This window comes from Haliotis asinina, chromosome 4, assembly GCF_037392515.1.
Source record: "Haliotis asinina isolate JCU_RB_2024 chromosome 4, JCU_Hal_asi_v2, whole genome shotgun sequence".
Taxonomy (NCBI): Eukaryota; Metazoa; Mollusca; class Gastropoda; order Lepetellida; family Haliotidae; genus Haliotis; species Haliotis asinina.
Genome location: NC_090283.1, coordinates 15617532 through 15638422, shown reverse-complemented (window position 1 = coordinate 15638422; position 20891 = coordinate 15617532). Strand labels below are relative to the sequence as shown.

The 20891-nt window shown below is 38.8% G+C and overlaps 1 protein-coding gene across 1 annotated transcript; it reads right to left on the bottom strand.

Moving 5' to 3' along the window:
- Window positions 1–125: 125 nt before the first annotated feature.
- On the bottom strand, window positions 126–20891 carry LOC137281319 (putative serine protease K12H4.7). The gene is made up of 10 exons (XM_067812492.1): window positions 20320–20891; window positions 18732–18913; window positions 17993–18129; window positions 17113–17208; window positions 8908–9043; window positions 7482–7596; window positions 6463–6661; window positions 5678–5771; window positions 3952–4160; window positions 126–833 (listed from the first exon to the last, which is right to left on the bottom strand). Exons 1-10 carry the CDS (start codon window positions 20530–20532, stop codon window positions 727–729), a joined length of 1488 nt encoding a protein of 495 aa, XP_067668593.1. The 5' UTR covers window positions 20533–20891; the 3' UTR covers window positions 126–726.

Genomic DNA, 20891 nt, shown 5'->3' with positions numbered 1-20891 from the left:
TGAGAGAAAATGAACATAGTCAGCGAAGTAGAACTGGGTTGAGCAACAGAACCATGGACTAAAAGCATTCATAATCCAATGCATCACACCTTCTCTGTGCGCAAAATGTATCACGGACACAAACATAAAACATATGAAAATTTATTAAAATACTGTACAAAAGTAGTAATTTATTAAACATTCTTGAAAGACCTTCATCATACCTGATTAAAACACAGACAAAAACAGCCAAGGCTAAAACATACATCGAACTGATGCAGTGCCTGGTTCGGGAACACCAAATAACAACCAATCATAAAAATATTCTTTGTTGGTTTGTCAATTGCTTAATGCCCCACTCTGTAACATGCGAATGAAACAACAGCTGTTTGTGAATGAGTGAGAATGGACAAATTAATTCTGTGATTGATATTATGGATATCAAGCCAAGCAACTTGTATGACATACGATTGACCAAGTCATGAGACAAACCACTATTTGGATTCGTCGCATTGGTTGAATGGCATCTATCAGTCCATTCTTTCTTAAAACCTGGACTGTGTCTAAAATCTACATTCTAATTCCTGATAAAAATATGGCACAAAAGTGTCTCTCTTACTAAACTATTTACATGGTGATTTAAAAGTCCATTATTTTAGCTTTAAAAATATTAAGTTATGCAACTAAATGGTTCAAATTTGAGCTACTGTGTTGAAGGAATGTGTAAGATTATTTTCATATTGGTGTCTACTCTAGCCATTGGCCTATCAGTTTCTGTATTGTAGCTCTGGCTTGAACCAGTTCTGGCACGTCGGAGTCTCTTGGAGGGTACATATTGGCACAATGTGCAGTTCCTGAAACACAGAACATCACCAATTTCAACCTACATCAGGATCCAAAATTAATTGGTGTCTGAGTGAAAGTGATCCCTTCAGTCACATACTCGTATTACGTGGGTTAATTCTAACTTAAATACTCAGCAAATAAACATTGCAGAACTGTATATTTGTAGATTAATGGATATCTCCATGAGTATGGGTGCTGTATGTTTGATTTGAGTTGTTGACTGATCTATATGTGGCTAAATGTATGAGTATGGGTGCTGTATGGTTGATTTGAGTTGTTGACTGATCTACATGTGGCTAAATGTATGAGTATGGGTGCTGTATGTTTGATTTGAGTTGTTGACTGATCTACATGTGGCTAAATGTATGAGTATGGGTGCTGTATGTTTGATTTGAGTTGTTGACTGATCTACATGTGGCTAAAGATATAAGTATGGGTGCTGTATGTTTGATTTGAGTTGTTGACTGATCTATAAGTGGAGTATGGGTGCTGTATGTTTGATTTGAGTTGTTGACTGATCTATAAGTGGAGTATGGGTGCTGTATGTTTGATTTGAGTTGTTGACTGATCTTTAAGTGGAGTATGGGTGCTGTATGTTTGATTTGAGTTGTTGACTGACATATATGTGGAGTATGGGTGCTGTATGTTTGATTTGAGTTGTTGACCGATCTATAAGTGGCTAAATGTATGAGTATGGGTGCTGTATGTTTGATTTGAGTTGTTGACTGATATATAAGTGGAGTATGGGTGCTGTATGTTTGATTTGAGTTGTTGACTGATCTATAAGTGGCTAAATGTATGAGCATGGGTGCTGTATGTTTGATTTGAGTTGTTGACTGATCTACATGTGGCTAAAGATATAAATATGGGTGCTGTATGTTTGATTTGAGCTGTTGACTGATCTATAAGTGGAGTATGGGTGCTGTATTTTTGATTTGAGTTGTTGACTGATCTACATGTGGCTAAATGTATGAGTATGGGTGCTGTATGTTTGATTTGAGTTGTTGACCGATCTACATGTGGCTAAATGTATGAGTATGGGTGCTGTATGTTTGATTTGAGCTGTTGACTGATCTACATGTGGCTAAATGTATGAGTATGGGTGCTGTATGTTTGATTTGAGTTGTTGACTGATCTACATGTGGCTAAAGATATAAATATGGGTGCTGTATGTTTGATTTGAGTTGTTGACTGATCTATAAGTGGAGTATGGGTGCTGTATGTTTGATTTGAGTTGTTGACTGATCTATAAGTGGAGTATGGGTGCTGTATGTTTGATTTGAGTTGCTGACTGATCTTTAAGTGGAGTATGGGTGCTGTATGTTTGATTTGAGTTGTTGACTGACATATATGTGGAGTATGGGTGCTGTATGTTTGATTTGAGTTGTTGACTGATCTACATGTGGCTAAATGTATGAGTATGGGTGCTGTATGTTTGATTTGAGTTGTTGACTGATCTACACGTGGCTAAAGATATAAGTATGGGTGCTGTATGTTTGATTTGAGTTGTTGACTGATCTATAAGTGGAGTATGGGTGCTGTATGTTTGATTTGAGTTGTTGACTGATCTATAAGTGGAGTATGGGTGCTGTATGTTTGATTTGAGTTGTTGACTGATCTTTAAGTGGAGTATGGGTGCTGTATGTTTGATTTGAGTTGTTGACTGACATATATGTGGAGTATGGGTGCTGTATGTTTGATTTGAGTTGTTGACTGATCTATAAGTGGCTAAATGCATGAGTATGGGTGCTGTATGTTTGATTTGAGTTGTTGACTGACATATATATATAGGCAAATGCATCAGTATGGGTGCTTCATGGTTGATTTGAGAGATCGACTGACCTATATATGGTTAAAAATGTTTATATTGAGTGGCTAACAGAGTTTACTTCCAAAGATGATTTAGTAACATATCACTTGTGAGTGTTTCTTTGTAGATTTGTAACTGGTTTATATAAATGAATCATTACAATATTCTCTAAAACATGTTTTCTTGCATATTATACAAGTGTATCAATATTTTCTATTGGTGAAAATTGATATATACTTCAGATGTAACTAGATAGTTTTGATATGAGACTATTAACATCGAAATAATACAGCATGCATTTTGTAAACATAATGAGCAACTTAATCAGATGTACATATTTATCAGATTCTATTTTACAAATACATATACTACCCATCAAAAGTTACGACTCACTTAAAGTACTCATTATAAGTAATGTGTGTGTGTATATATATACTGTATCTCTCTCCCTCCCTCTGTACGTGTGTGTGTGTGTGCGTGTGTGTGTGTGAATAAATCAAAGATCAATTTCTACACTAACATAGGAGACAACTGCAAACCATATGCAGATGCATTGCAAGAGGACCATGTGTCAAATTGCTGAGAAGCATGTGCAAATAATGTGCATGTGCATTTTGGTGTCAACTTTTGTTCAGAAATTGCCAATTTTCACTGAGTGTCATCATTTATTGAACTCATGACAGTAACCTTTTCAACACCACAAATTTGTCATTACAAATACATCAGTTCACGAGTAAACAGTCTTCAGTAAACAGTATAGGATATTTTGCAAAATCTAGTTTCGATAAGTTAACTGTGGTAAGTGGCTACATTTAGACTAGTGAGTCTAAACTTTTGATGGGTAGTATACATGCAGGGGTTCAAAAATATTTTGAAAAGCCTCTTGCCACAGGGCAAGTGACTTCAAGAAAGTAACTTGTCCTGACTAATTTTCCACTTGTCCTGATTTTATGACACAATGCATGATGCTAATGTCTACTGGACTATTTATGGAAGAGTGATAATTTCACTCTCTACTAGCTCTACTTTATTACTATAACTTTAATAGCTCCATCATGAGGACATATGAAATGAAATCCAAGATTATTTGTAGTTTGAAACCATAAGTGGAAATTATCTTCTCAGTAGACAAGTAAGATACTTTTATTTGATTCTCCGAAATGAAACTGACTTGTCCTAGGCGTCGGGCGATGGGATTTTTGAACCCCTGTAACATGTGTATGAAAAAATTAAAACAAAACTTCGGCCTCACAGCCCACAGTTTGTGTCAAACAAACACATAAGTGTATCAGAAATAAAACCTCGAATTAGTTTACCGTTTATGAAGATGGCTGTGGCATCTGGTCCAAGGTCTGATGTAATTCCAAGTGCATGCCAGGGATCAATGGAACCGTTAGGGAAGACAACTTTGGTAATTTTTATTCCATACCCTCCGTAGTTGGTGTTAGTGCGGTTGATGCCATGCTGTATGAGATCAGCATTGAACTTTGAGCCAAAGATGTCCATACACTGTTGCACAGAAAAACTGAAAACAAAACAAGACATGCTTACTCAGGTTGTCAACCCAGTGAAGACCCGGGAGAGAATTTGTGTTCAGCAAACCATATTTGTTTTAAAGTGTGTGTTCATGCTTGGGCATGTGGGTTCATGTATGTTCATGTATGTGCATGTACAGTCATGTGTGTACATGTGTATTCATGTGAATGCATGTGTATTCATATACACGTACAGTCATGTGTGTGCATTTGTATTCATGAGTGTGCATGTGTAGTCATGTGAGTTCATGGGTGTGCATGTGTGTACAGCAGTATTCATGTGTGTGCAGCTGTATACATGCGTGTTCATGTGTATTCATGTGTGTTCATGAGTGTGCATGTGTGTACAGCAGTATTCATGTGTGTGCAGCTGTATACATGCGTGTGCATGTGTATTCATGTGTGTTCATGAGTGTGCATGTTTTCACTGCTACACTAGACAATAGGTCACTAATCATGTCTAGAACAGAAAATCCAGTGATTGTCATCTTAACAACACTCCATATCACTGGAGAACAATGGCACACATTCCAACATGCCTCAGTGCCTGGCCATCCAGTCCGTCACGTGGTAGTTTCCTTGCGTGACTAGAACAGGTAGCCAGGCACCAAACACAACCTGGCATGGACACAAGGTTCCAGTGCAGTCAGACGCCGCTTTGGAAAAATTCAATCATTTTACATTTGTGTCACAGTTCCTAGGGCTGGTCAAAAAGTTCTAAGCCTACAAAACTTCTAGACTTAGGGATGCTGGACAGAGAAAGCCATCAGCATTTCCAGTTATTTTACTCAAATAGATAAACTATTATGAAAGCAACATGTCCTTGAAGCATACTGGGGTATATCTACAAGCACAATGTGAGAGATGTTGAGGGCTGGAGTTCTGATTTTACATGACAATGCTTTGTCTCAATTGGCCAAGTCTGCAACATATCAATGTGGCTTCGAAGAACTTCCTCATCCTCCATATTCACCTGACCTGGCCCCAAGCCGCTTTCACCAATTTCCAAAATTGAATGAACATCTCCGTGGAGAATGCTATGCCGGTAATGATGAACTCAAATCTGCTTTACTCGTATGTATAGCCCAATACGCTTCAAGGACCTGCTGCTTTCAAACTAGTTGATCTGTTTGAGTAAAATCACTGGAAATGCTGATGAAGAACACCGTCCAACAAAACTCCTAAGATTAGTTAGTGTCAACAGTCTAGAAGTTATGTAGGCTTAGAACTTTTTGACCAGCCCTCGTATGTGGTTTTAAAGCATAAGTTTTGTTCCTGTATACTGTTTCTTTAGTCATCAATTGACCTGTGTGTCAGTGTGTTCTCTCAAAGTATATTTTTGGGTTGTGTGAAACTTACGATGTTTAAGTTTAATCTGCACATATTCCTTTGCTAGTCATCAATTCATGTGAGTATTGAACCTGGGGTAAACTGGGTATTTATGCTGTTTGATGGTACTTGTATGCCTATGACTGTCGACCTTCCTGTATAGTGTCTATGAACCCACCTGACAGGAAAACCATGGCCAAATGGTTGATTGTCTAAATCTGATGACTGGAAGAAGCCAAACTCTGTACATGTCTGGTAGGTCCACTGGCGACCTGGAAAACAAAATTAACTCTGACTAACTGAAATTATAACTGCTTATGACCATAGAAAAGCAGATCTCATAGATAAGCCATTGTAGATCTTCTTGTCGTGATAGGTCGGGAACACAAATCCATATTGAATTATGCAGATAAAACCTGTTGTTTCCCAAAATAAAATGTTCTTTGCATGTCTGGACCTCTGGTTGTAATCTTGGACTCAGCTGAAGCCTACACTTACAGAAAATACTTTTATATGCACTCACTAGACCTGAGCACTATTCTTTGTGACTCAGAGTATGTGTGCAAAAACAACTTGGGCAGAAATATGACATGCCTGCATCACTATATAGTTTATTCCAGCTGTTAAGGACACTGAGGTTATGTCAATGTAGTATTTTTCTATAAACAACTCAGCATGCATTTCCAGGGTTGTCATTTTCGGAACAGCACAGTTATCCCTGAAGGCGTTACCATGTTGTTTGTGAGCTTAAATAACCTGCTCTTTACTTCTGAGGAGATGCAGTGATCAAATCAGCTGATTCAAACCAATCAAATATTGAGATAAGTAAAAGTGAAATGAGATTTGTCAGTGCTGTTGTTTTATGGACATAAAAATATCCTGTCCATCATGAAAATTAATGATGATGATGATGATGATGATGATGATGATGATGATGATGATGATGATGATGTATTTGCTCACCTCCCTCTGAAGCACTGCTGTTCCAGTCAATCTTTTTCATGTCATCGATCATCTTGGAGTAGACAAAGTCAACACACTTCTGCTTGTATGTGGTCATAAGGAGATTGTTGACACTGGCATAGCGTTCAATGGGAGTGATGGAGGCATCGGTCATCAAGTCACACAGTGTGTCCAGTGTGATGTTGGCACCTACTCCACCCTGCAAAAATACAGCCAATGCATCATGTTGCCATGGTAATCTTGGTATCCAGGGCAACAATACAGCCAATACATCATGTTGCCTTGGTAATCTTTGCACCCACTCCACCCTGCAACAATACATCATCTTTCCATTGTGGTCTTAGTACCCACTGCCCCCTCCAAAAATACAGCTAATACATCATGTTGCCATGGTAATCTTGGCATCCACTGCAACATTACAGGTTCTGTATTGTGTTGCTAAGGTGATCTTGCTACCCACTGCCCCTTGCAACAATAACGTTGATATATCAAGTGGGTATTGTTGTACTGACCTGAAATGCCCTTTTGTGCTTGTACTGACCTTAACATCCTTATGTCCTTGTACTGACATCAAACACTGTTATGTCCTTGATGTACTGACCTAAAAAACTTGTGTCGATGATGTACTGACCTCAAACACTCTTGTGTCCTTGATGTAATGAACTCAAACACTTGTGTTCTTGATGTACTGACCTAAAGAACTTGTGTCCTTGTTGTACTGACCTCAAACACCTTTAAGTCCTTGTTGTACTGACCTCAAACACTCTTTTGTCCATGTACTGATATCAAACACCCTCATGTCTTTGCTGAAGTTAACTAAAACACCCAGCTGTCCTTCTACTAACCTCACATGCTTGGCTGTCCTTCTACTAACCTCACATGCTTGGCTGTCCTTCTACTAACCTCACATGCTTGGTTGTCCTTATACTAACCTCACATGCTTGGCTGTCCTTCTACTAACCTCACATGCTTGGTTGTCCTTCTACTAACCTCACATGCTTGGTTGTCCTTATACTAACCTCAAATGCCCGGTTGTCCTTGTTGTACTGGACTACACCTTCGAAGTTGCCGGCTAAGGTCTGGTACAGATTTGCCACATCGTTTGCGTTGCTTACGTCGATGTCATCACACAGACTATGGCAGAACAAACCTTAACTCAGCTGGGTATTAAAGAGGATTCAATACTAAGTGCCCTCTCTACGAAATTGACATGAAACCTGAAGATTCTATATCTTGTAACCAAATACTGAAGATGCCATATATTTTATATGGCATTCATGCTGTCCTGTGCCAATTACCTAAGCTTTGAAACAGGATATGTTGACAATTTTTCAGAGGAGAATATACCAGTTTTATTCTGGAGGTAGGGTACAAAAATGCCCCAAACTATACTACAGTCAAACACTAGTGTGTCACAATTTGAGGAGACTAACTAATGGCTATTTCAGCATAAAGCTTCGACCCTGAGAAATTTGTCAATATTTTTTCATTTTGCATCAATAAAAATATCAGTGTAGGCGCGCTCCAACACAACTGTATTTGAAAGGGAATGTTAAGATACAATGTTACATGATTAAGAAAGAGAGACAAAGTAAATATTTTGTAGATAGAGCTACTTCCCTTTGCAAAAGGATCCATGAGTGCTATATCATGTCCATCCACACACGCATATATGCATAAATACATATTTTTCAACGTGACAGTTTTGTAAATGTAAGATAGATGAAGAATGTTAACTAAATAATATAAACTAAAGATATTTGGGCACCTTCCAAAACATGACAAGCTGTGAAACACACAGAAAATAATGAAAATTAAAGGTGGCACCCACGGATAAGTAACAAAGGGACCAAACTCTGTCAACAAACCACAGTTAAACGGCACAGAGAATAATCAGTGAAATAGCCTAAGACCCATTGCCTAATTTACCCTGAGGGATAAACTCTTAAATGGCCAAAAACATAAGCAGTTAAAGGTCCAAAGGATCAAAGGATCAAAGGACCAAAGGTCAAATGGCCCAAAGAACTGTCAGTTACATGTCCCAAAGGATCATAAGGTGAATGGTCCTAAGGATCATCAATTAAATAGCACAAAGGATCAGCAGTTACATGGCCCTAAGGACAATCAGTTATATGCTGCAAAGAAACTGTCAGTTACATGGCAGAGCCTTCCTTTGAATGGCCCAAAGGATCATCAGTTACATGGTCCAAAGGTCTAGAAGCTACATGGCTCAAATGACCAGAAGTTACATGGCCCAAAGGACCAGAAGTTACATGGCCCAAAGGATCATCGGTTACATGGCCCAAAGGACCAGAAGTTATATGGCCCAAATGATCATCAGTTACATGGCCCAAAGAATCTTCCTTTGAATGACCTAAAGGATCATCATTTACACGGCCCAAAGGACCAGCAGTTATATGGCCCAAAGGACAAGCAGTAACTTACTTGAAGAGCTTCTTGAGTTCATCCCTACCAGACTGTGTCTGCAGCCTCAGTTCCACCTCCTCCGTAGCCTCCAGGATGTTCTTGTTACAACCAGGCCCTGTCGTCGCCAGTGAATCACGCACCACGGCCAGGTAGTCTGCGAGACAGTACACGACATAAGAAGTCATTGCACGGATAGTGTTGCCTACTAATAATGTTATAACTCAAAGTGCCTAACTCAACATCGGTATATCTTCTAAGCAAATTTGACATCTGCATGGACAAAGTATTTTTCTCACGTACATTCAGGCAAAGTTTACCACCAGAAAACAAGTTGATGAAAGAAGTCTGCAGATATGCTAACCCCCTTCTACAGACTAAGGCCTCCTCAAATTTTGGCTTATCTAAGGTCATATACCGTACACAAAGGTTTACAGAGTGTAAGTAAACACCGAAATTTGATCTGCATGATACATACACTTAGATCTTTCTGATGACATGGTTACCAATAGGTAACATTTCAACAAAATGACATCCTTGAATATTGACATAACACACTATTTTCAGTGACTGTCTACTCACTGTTGTGACGTGCTCCATATGCATCATGTAGAAGTGTTTGCACAGATAACGGCATTCAGAAATGTTCAGGTACAAACTTTTTCGAGGTAAAAGTTCAAAAGGTACTCGCGATTTGGTAACCTGCATTCTGAATGGGCAACATGAAAACCTAGCTGATGCGACCTTCAACTAGAGTTTGTTAGACTCAGAATAAGCAGTGTACTTTGACTGTATATGTCCATATCTGATGTACGATTTTTGCAAGACATTGCAAATCCTGGCTAATTTTTTTTGCATGTCTCTATTGATAAATACTAAGGTTGCTATGATTCACTCACATATTCATTGAACTGGGCCTGTTTCCTTGTGAATAAAATTCTTTATCACTATGCATGAATTTAAAGAAAGAGTGACTTTTATTTGAATTTAGGTGTTATTTGCCATAGAGAGATGGGTGAAAAGGATGTACCTGAGAAAAATAAGTAAATACTCAACACTCTTGTACATCAACTTTGACAATACCTGGATCCAGTTGTATCATTGCTTCATTAACTAATGCCAGCATTAAACCCGGCTAATGATACAATAAATCCTTAATGCATCATTAGTTAATTGCACCATTAAAATTGCTTGTATCAAACACTTAGCAGCGCATCATTATCTTATGACATCCTAAGGTTAATATTTTCATTAAATTCGGTGGTTTCCCCTAAATATTTCACACAATTCCCTGAACTAAACACATAAGCGTTACTCTCAACTGTCTGTCAAATTCTAAATGGCATTTTTAAAGCTAAACCTCGGTACAGAAACAAATATTTGTACAGCTGTGAAGAAACATATCTCAGTAATTCTGAAATGTCTCTGATAAAACTAGAATCAGTTGGGATGTTTTGGAAAATACACGAACATGAACGCTGAAGTGAGCTTTCCGCCATATTGGACAGTGTTTTGTTCACCCCAAAAAAGTTTCCCTAAGGTTGGTCATATAGGATGCCTTTTACAACATGTATATTTCACATTCAGTTGTAACAAATGGATCACTGAATTCCTCGTACAGTTTAGAATCAAATTCCAAATGATTAGGCAGAAGAAAACGAAACATATTCAGATTGAAAACGAACATTGTGCTCATAACACAGCACTTTGCTAGAAATGTAAACAAAGAAAACATCAGATTTTGATACTGAGCAGCATTTTCTCAGTGTTTTAGACATCAGTTCGCCCATTTGTAGCATGCATGGGCTCAAAATTTTCCCATGCACAATACAGAAAGAGTGTCGTTGCAGGAACTAGAATATTAAAAACAGATACAATACAGATATATTCACACGAAAGATGCAATATCATGGAGAATAACATGGGCAATTATTGACTGTTTTGGCCTATTCAATGAAAACAGTAAAACTAAATAACCATACGCAGATAGTCAGAACTTTTCTGATTACTTACACAATACATTATTGGACAAATGTTCATTCACAAAATGGTTTGTACCTCATGTCCATGAAGCTCCCATTTTATGATAAGTCGACCAATGTCAGTGATGACATATGTCAACATTGTTGCACATATCTTGTAATTTCTTTGAGGCGAAAGTCGGTTGAATAACATAACAAAATCAACGTGTCCTGTGGATTACACTTTCCCTATTTGTGCATATTTTGTGTATCAGTGAGATAAGTTTTCATGAAAATAATTTCATTATCAACATTTAGTAGATCTATTTCTTCCCAAATCCAAATGTGCACCTGGCCAATGAATAAATACGCCATTGTTTTGTTAATAGAGGAACACAAATAAATTCAGTGAAAGAGACAATTCCTCTGAAAATGTGTGCATATACATTTCACGAAATAATTAAATCATTTTAATAGTTTTGTAATTTTTATGTGGATATGAAATAGATCTACTAAATGTTTGACTATCATTGTTTTCAATAATTACATGAACACAACACCACAAAAGGTTAGTGTCCTCATACACAGCAAACTCTCCCCAAGTGATAAGGGTTACAATGACTTAGTGTAAGCCAAGCAGAGTGATGGCCCTTTACCTATATAAGAGTATGACCTCTCCCTCGTCATTTGATTTGATAGAAGAAAAGTCATTTCAGCACATATGACTCATTTTGAAGATAGAGTGTATAATGTTATACATAAGCACACAAAGTAATTTAATACATACAGTGGAATCTGTCAAATTCGGACCTTGGGTAAATCGGTTTTCTTTACAATTGGGACCTTAGTGGTGGTCCCGGCAGAACTTAGTTAAGCTATCATTACACAAACTCTGAATAAAACTGACTCGGTATAATTCGGAATTCGGACTAAAATCTCGGCCCGACAAGGCAATTGACTATGAAAAAATGCTGATTATGTCGGACTTCCGGCTGGAGGTGAAGTGAGTGGCCTAATTAGCGGTCCCTGACCTCAAGCTGATTATCGGGTTAATCAGTAAAGTAACAACTCAACCAAGAGGACTCAGCTCAGTGTCACTCAGTGTCACTGTCATTTTATTATAAATAGAGAACAGTGTCAATTATTTTTCATCAGTAGCAAAATGGCTGAACCACCTCCAAAGCGAAGACGTGCATATGCAACATTAAGCTTGGCTTCTAAGATCAAGTTAATAAAATATGCTGAATCGACACCTCCCACCTCCCTCCCATGCCAAAAATGTAAATGCAGAAACCAAGTGAAGGCTCAATGGTAAATATGACAACATCGGTGTGATGCTCTACGAAAGGTTTTCACGTCAAATTCAGACTCTATGTAATTGGGACAATTAACTCATTAAGCCCTGGAGCCGCTCCACTGCCCAACACCTGGGACCCCTCGCTGACTGCCTGATTGCTGCGACGAGGCTAATTAGTGCTAATCATGCCTGATTTCCCTGGCAGGTCTCGGATATGACAGGAAACTGTCTAGTCTCACAAACAAGTACTGATTATTTAATTGTGTCGTAAAGATGTAAATGGAAAAGAGGCCGATGTGAATACATATATTACAGCATTTCATGTAATTTACTGCATGTGTCTCTTATACCCCTTTGCCAGTGTGTGCTGTATTTTTATCAACACCTACGCGGTCTTTGTACGTACGAGATGAACAAATATACAAATTTATATATGCAAACATACGTCACCATTCATACACATACATACTGCATGATACATTTATCATTACTTGATGCTAAACAAAGCTTCCCGTCGTGTGATGGGATAAAATATCCCGAATGTAACGCATTATATCTCAGTTACTCATGATATTGGCTGATACTTTGACCAATCGTATCGTGAGAACTTGTCACATTGGAAGGGCAAGGTGATGGGGCGTATTTGTTCTCAGATGGTGAACACACATGTCTTAGTATTTTGGAAATGTAAAAGAATAACGACTGAAATGCAACAACTGAAGAGAATGAGTGAATTTAGTTTTACGGTGATTTTAGCTATATTCCAGCAGTATCGCGTGGGCTTCACACATTGTGCCCAACAACTGATGAGAATGGTATACGGTACCATTTGTACAACACAACTAGTAGTGTATACTGAATATTTAAAGGAAAGTACTAATAAGCTAGTCTGTGACTTACATATAACAGATTCAGTTTGTCGCTTTGGTTCATCTAGATTTACAGCCTGGTTCCCTGGGTCTGATGCGCCTGCGCTAACGCTCCGACACTGACCCAGGCAACCACTGCCGCATGGCGGCGTTCATTGCAGGGAGACGCGCCATACATTTACTATAGAAAAATCTGAGGACGGGTGGTTAGAAGTTTTTCATAGCATTTTCATCGATACTATGGCAAAGTGTACGTCACCAGAACAACCAGAACAACAGGGGTTCTGCCACATTCTCCTCAAACAATAGCATTGTTTGCAGTTTAGAGAAACCTTTCACACATTGTTGCTGTACATCTTCAATAATTTTACAGCATATATTCATGAAGATGGACATACTTATATTTGTTTTAAAGCAAACGAGGTTCAGAAGATTGGCAATGGGCATGACTCCACAAAACAGGTTGTTCAGTGACGTAACAGTGCATAAGTTTATTTTACACTTGTCACGGGACAAAAGTTTACCTGGACATGCATTCGACCAGAGACTGTTATTTTGAGGTTGAAAGAGGTGTGCATATATTTAGTGCTGTCTGATTGAATGATTACACGCATCAATTCCGTAACTGATATTTTATCCTCCTTTTATTGACGATGGATCTGATACACATGATCATTACACAGGATAAGATAATTACAGAGATCAAATACAAACGTTTCTTACACAATGCTTATGTAAATTGCATTGAAAAATCACATTTCATATAAGCATGAAACAGCTTGAACAAAATACCCCAGTTACCCTTGTATGATTTATGTGTACTATATATGTATATTATGAGTAGATGCAAGAGTTATCACTTCATATTCGATTATGTATTATTGTCAACTTTAAAAAATCAATAATCGCAAATGAATTAGGTCTAAATTAGTAACTTAGTTTATTTCAAATCTACACGAACATGAGTGTGATACAGTTTTGCTATTTATGTCTACGATTCATTATATGAAGTATCACAACGAATGAATGAATGATTTAATTTAGAAGAAGGTTTTGTAACCTTGTCACCGTTAATTCAATCAATGTGCAAACATAGTATCTTAGTATTCACTCGCAGTGACGAGTAACAAACACTTACTTCCTGCAACATCTCATAATCCCCCGACATTGCAAGCAATTGTTATCAAAACACATTAATAGTTCTTCTGATTTACACAGAAAGTAGCCTCTCTCGTAAAAAAGGCTAATCTTTGATCATTACTGCTAAATTGATTGAAATTATAGGTACAGTACGAATTTCAAATGTAAAACCCCCAATACGCGGCTCTTGCTGAATGACAGGTGCTTTTCATAACCCCTAATACGCGGCTCTCGCTGAATAAGAGGTGCTTTTTATTACCCCCAATATGCGGCTCTCGCTGTGAGAAGCTAATTAATTTGCCGCATATACGCGGCTCTTGGCCTTAATGAGTTAAGTCGGTCCCAGTCGAGTCCGAATTTGACAGATTCCACTGTACTTATGTCGTTCAGATATCAGAAAGTATTTTGTTCGTTCACACTTTATGTAAAGATGCCAAATTAAAAATATAGAGCAAAGTATTTTTATCAGCGTACAATAAAAAGTGGAGAAATTTACTGTTTTTAATGCATAACAAACTGCAGGATAACATATAGCAGTGTCTAGTTTTCAAACAGCCTAAGTATTTGCACTTGAGTTTACACAATGGGATAGTCAATTTAATATTCTACATTTATGTGTAAGTTCATAGCTGTATTTAGGTAGATCCAGTGCTGCTCAAACAAAATTCTGGTGCAACATCCACTTTTCCAAGAAGTTAATGACACTCTAACGATACCCGAGGACCTTCACTAAGTTAATGACGCTCTAACGATACCCAAGGACCTTCTCTAAGTTAATGACACTCTAACGATACCCAAAGACCTTCACTAAGTGAATGACGCTCTAATGATACCCGAGGACCTTCACTAAGTTAATGACACTCTAATGATACCCGAGGACCTTCACTAAGTTAATGACGCTCTAATGATACCCGTGGACCTTCACTAAGTTAATGACACTCTAATGATACCCGAGGACCTTCACTAAGTTAATGACGCTCTAATGATACCCGAGGACCTTCACTAAGTTAATGACACTCTAATGATACCCGTGGACCTTCACTAAGTTAACGACACTCTAATGATACCCGAGAACCTTCACTAAGTTAATGACACTCTAATGATACCCGAGGACCTTCACCAAGTTAATGACACTCTAATGATACCCGCGGACCTTCACTAAGTTAATGACTCTCTAGTGATACCCGGGAACCTTCACTAAGTTAATGACACTCTAATGATACCCGAGGACCTTCACTAAGTTAATGACACTCTAATGATACCCGAGGACATTCACTAAGTTAATGACACTCTAATGATACCCGTGGACCTTCACTAAGTTAATGACACTCTAATGATACCCGAGGACCTTCACTAAGTTAATGACGCTCTAATGATACCCGAGGACCTTCACTAAGTTAATGACACTCTAATGATACCCGTGGACCTTCACTAAGTTAATGACACTCTAATGATACCCGAGAACCTTCACTAAGTTAATGACACTCTAATGATACCCGAGGACCTTCACCAAGTTAATGACACTCTAATGATACCCGCGGACCTTCACTAAGTTAATGACTCTCTAGTGATACCCGGGAACCTTCACTAAGTTAATGACACTCTAATGATACCCGAGGACCTTCACTAAGTTAATGACACTCTAATGATACCCGAGGACATTCACTAAGTTAATGACACTCTAATGATACCCGAGGACCTTCACTAAGTTAATGACTCTCTAATGATACCCAAGGACCTTCACTAAGTTAATGACACTCTTATGATACCCGAGGACCTTCACTAAGTTAATGACTCTCTAATGATACCAGAGGACCTTCACTAAGTTAATGACACTCTAATGATACCCGAGGACCTTCACTAAGTTAATGACGATCTAATGATACCCGAGGACCTTCACTAAGTTAATGACGCTCTAATGATACCCGAGGACCTTCACTAAGTTAATGACACTCTAATGATACCAGTGGACCTTCACTAAGCTAATGACCCGCTAATGACAACACAGCGTCATTAACACATTAGCACAACTAAATTTAATGATACATTAAATGAACGCTTAATGGCACGTTAATGCTTCATTAAAGTCTGATACAGCCGGGTCCTCATCATTTCCAAACTATTGAAATGGTTTAAATAGGTCCAAAATTAGTTTGATACTACTTCACTAAAAATAAGGAATAAATAGCTCTACTTTTGTCTTGTTACCCAATATTCATGTTCGCAAAATGTAATATATTCCATTCACACTGGATTCATTGCAGCTGTAGTAAATATAATATCTGTGTAAGGCCACAGCATTCTAGCAATTTTATAAGACCCTACAAATAACTGTCTTCTTACAACAAGAGCAGTGTGGCAGCCTGTGGTTAAAACGTTTGCTTGTCAAAGACCAATGTTCAATTCCCTTCTTTGTTCAGTTCAGCCCAGTTCTGGTGTCCCCTGCCTTGATGTAGCTGGAATATCTCCAAATGCGGCATAAAACTAAGCTCACTCACTTGTTTAACGAAGATGGTTCTACTAAGTCATAGGACTACAATTAATGTACTCTTTTGGTGCAAACATCAACTAAAACAAACCAGGAATGAAGATTTTTGTGGATGTCAACTTCTTTATTATGAGAACACAATGTTTCGGAGTTAATGCTTACTCCTTCATCATCCTTCATCCTACACATTTCGGAGTTAATGCTTACTCCTTCATCATCCTTCACGTTTCGGAGTTAATGCTTACTCCTTCATCATCCTTCACCTGGATGGTGAACTCCGAAACGTTGTGTTCTCATAATAAAGAAGTCGATATCCATAAAAATCTTCATTCCTATGTATTTCACTTCCAAATGCCCTTCAAAGACGTAAACCAAACCAAATGGTGATCATTGTTGACTTGTGCAGCAAGAATGGGTTGCTGAAAACCTATGACTTCCCAAGGCAGAAGGGAATGTGTCACAGATACTTACTCACGAAGTTCAGCTGAGCTAACACAGGGGCACTTGTTGCTACAGCTCCTGTGATGAGATGTGGGTACTTCATCCTCAGCCATCCAGACAGCGATCCTGGGGATCAAACAAAACCAGCAACACATGTAGCAGTGTAAGTATCAAGTAGTGGTGTTCCGGTGATGGAAAATAATTGAAAATCCATCCAAAGAAGGAATATAACTAACTGATTGTAAAAATACATAATCTATCTTGAGCACGGGACATACTGATTAAATTTAGTTCTGACAAGCATACATTTCATTGCATGACAGAACTAACAATCCAAAAACATTAATCAGAAAAGAGACTGGGGTGAACCCCTCAAAAATGGTAATTACATTAAAATTGTATATATTTTGACTATAATCATTAATCCTTCACCACAAGTCCTCTTATAATCGATAAGGGATTTGGTCTCTGATTCCAACTCTAGTGCCAGGTATCAAAATTACATTAAGACTTTATCTTAAAAATTCAGAGGTATTTTAATGTTGCATTCAACTCAGATAGTACTGAATGCTAGCCAAAATACTACGCTTAGAAAACCTGGTAAGATTACACTGACTTGAAAGTTTTGAGACTTACATACCCCCTCAGGAGGACAACCAGCATATATGCCGAACCATAAAAACGTAAACTAATAATCTATTCAAAAGCATACAAATACGTGAGAACATATCATCTCAGTGACTTTTCTCAGGAGGCAACTAAAAATTACGTGTAGCCTAAAGGGCCTTCAGGACTCAGCTCGGGCTTGAGGCATATTTTCTCTCTTTGAAAATATGTAAGTTATGAACAGTTGTGGAGAGTTAATACAACGGTGAATCATAAAGTAAGCTCAACTAATTCAAGCACAAACCTGGATAAGATCCTCCAAATGATATCCACTTGTTGTCAGCCAGGTTAAACTTGGACTTGGCAAACTGAATGAAAGCTGCTAGATCAGCAAGAGCTTGCTCACTGCTCAGATACTGCAGACTCTCATCACTGATGTCCCTGTAACCATGGTAACAGCATATTTTAATCTAAATCTAAAATATCTTGTTAATTACCTCAGCCTGGCTCAATTTCCCCAACAGATCCGAACAAATATGAATTGATACTTCCACTCATTCCCCCTGACATAAAATTAGAGAAGAAGCATGCACAACAAAGCTTGGTCAATCTCCCAGTGTTTCTTTAAAAGGAACATTTTATTAAAAAAGAAATCATGCTTTAGTTCTGTGTTCTGCTTTTGATGAATTCCCACTGATTTTTATAAAATCTGAGGCAAAATGTCTCAATCATGTTATATAATGTGGTCAGGAACCTTTTGCTTTCAAATAAAAGTTCTATAAAGCAGTTAAGCTTGTTACGACCCTCCTCCTCTTCAAATAAATGTCATACATGTCATAACTCATGACAGAATATGAACAGGTTGAACGCTGCACATTTTAACACAATATTACTGCTATATGACAGCGGTCTCCAAATGATCAAATCTGGACCAGACAATCACGTGACCTAAAACTTGAGCATCTGTCTATGCAACTGGGATCCGACTGGGATCAACAAGCCTGACCACAGACCTTCATAGACAAATAGGAAAGAACACATACGGTGTGGGATGACTCTTGCCGTAGAAGCGATGCTCCAACTGGAAACACATGGCATTGTAAGTCTTGGCGTATTCTACCCACATTCCCTCCACCATCCATATTGGGTCAGCTGTCCCCTCTCCGCCAATCATCAAAAACACAGGTCCTCCTGGCTTGAAGTACTTCTCGTTCACAAAATATCTCTGAAACCAAAGTAAATGAGGGAGTTTAGTCATACACCAGTTTAAGCAATATCACAGCAATATCATGACCAACAATACCAGAAATATCCTTCACATATTGTATCCATATCGGGAATCAAAACCATGCCTTTAAAGTGACAAACAAACACTGAGTGTGATTACATGATGTCATTTAGAAAGTGGTCAAATGCCTCAAGTCATATTTATGATTTCACTTTCTTAATAAAGTACAATGGTTGAGTCCCATTCGGGACCCTCAGAGTCAGGCACCTAATTGCCAGCACACAAAGTCAGCCGCCTACGCCGCTCAGCCACTGCGACTGACTCTGAGGGTGCGGGTTTGCATCTCAGATGGGACTCAACCAATAAAAAGTACTAGAATTTGTACTTTATTGGGAAAGTGAAATCCCAAATATGACATACGTTGCAAACACTGAGTGAGTATCATTATGTTTGGTAATATTCCAGCAGTGGACACTAGAAATAGGCTTCACATGGTGTACTCATGTGGGGAGTCGTCACCATGTCTTTAATGTGACGAACAGACCCCATAACCACAAGTCTACCCCCCACCCCCAGTCCCTTAAAAGAACATAGCAGTCATTATTGAAAATAACCTTCTCATGTTCCAAAACATCATGGGATTTGATGTGAATAACGAAACATTTATAAACATTGGATCATCTTAATACATGACCCTACCACAATGGCATCCTAGAGTCCACAGACGGCCCTGTCATGATGCTACAGTCAACACGCGACTGTCTGCCATGATGGGTCCTATTATCAACACATGAACCTGCCATGATGGCGTCCTACAGTCAACACATGATGCTACAACGATGGCGTCCTACTGTCAACATATGACACTGCCACGATGGCGTCCTGCAGTCAACACATGACACTGCCATGATGGCATCCTACAGTCAACACATGACACTGCCAAGATGCCCGGGTCCTGCCATCAACATGACGCTGACATGATGGCGTCCTACAGTCAACACATGACACTGACACGATGGCATCTTACAGTCAACACATGACACTGCCAAGATGGGGTCCCACAGTCAACACATGACACCTACATGATGGCGTCCTACAGTCAACACATGACACTGCCATAATATCTCCAACAGTCAAGACATGATGCTGCCATGGTGACAATATTTATTTTGTGGTCAATGGATTCTATTATCAATCTTATGATGGATATTTTCTACATAGGCGCTCGACTCTGGAAGTATTTGGAAGTACACACGTAATGTGACGTATACCCTGGATACTACTTCCAGAGTCGAGCGCCTATGATTTTCTGCTATTCCCGTTCACGTTTTCGAATATTTATTTCTATAAAAGGTAGGCAATCACGCATGTTGCAACTATTCATAAGTGTTTCTACACATTACCTGCTGCCATGTTTGAGTGTTGGCATCATTGAAGTGGTCTAATGTCTGTTCCATCCACATATCGGGTGGGAGGGGGTCGGAGGAGACTCGTGTGAATGCGGGACGACCAACCATTCCACCTCTTGGTCTTCCATTGAGAAATCTCGGTACGTAAGCAGCCGATACATGAAGACACGCCAAAACTGCCACTGCGATAACTGCCAGTCTTCCCATGTTGATTAAGTCACGTCTGCTCTCTTTCGACGATGGTTATCAGGAGGGACGACCCACTCATGTGATAAGAGATCGTTCACGTGACGGTCATATGACAAAGCTCTATGCTCCCCACGACGATATTTCGTTGGAGAAGGTCTCTCCCTATCATGACTGCTAGGGCACGCGCTGGGGTCGAGTTTGACAAAATGAGTAGTTATTACGAAGATAAAGTTGAATTCAGCATTATCCTTCAGATGGCTCGCTAGTGTTATAGATTATCAATAGTTCGGATATTCCACAGAATATGGGAATATTTTCATTGTCAGTTTATCTAAAACTATTAACAGCGTGTTTCCCCCGTGTAATATACTGTCAAA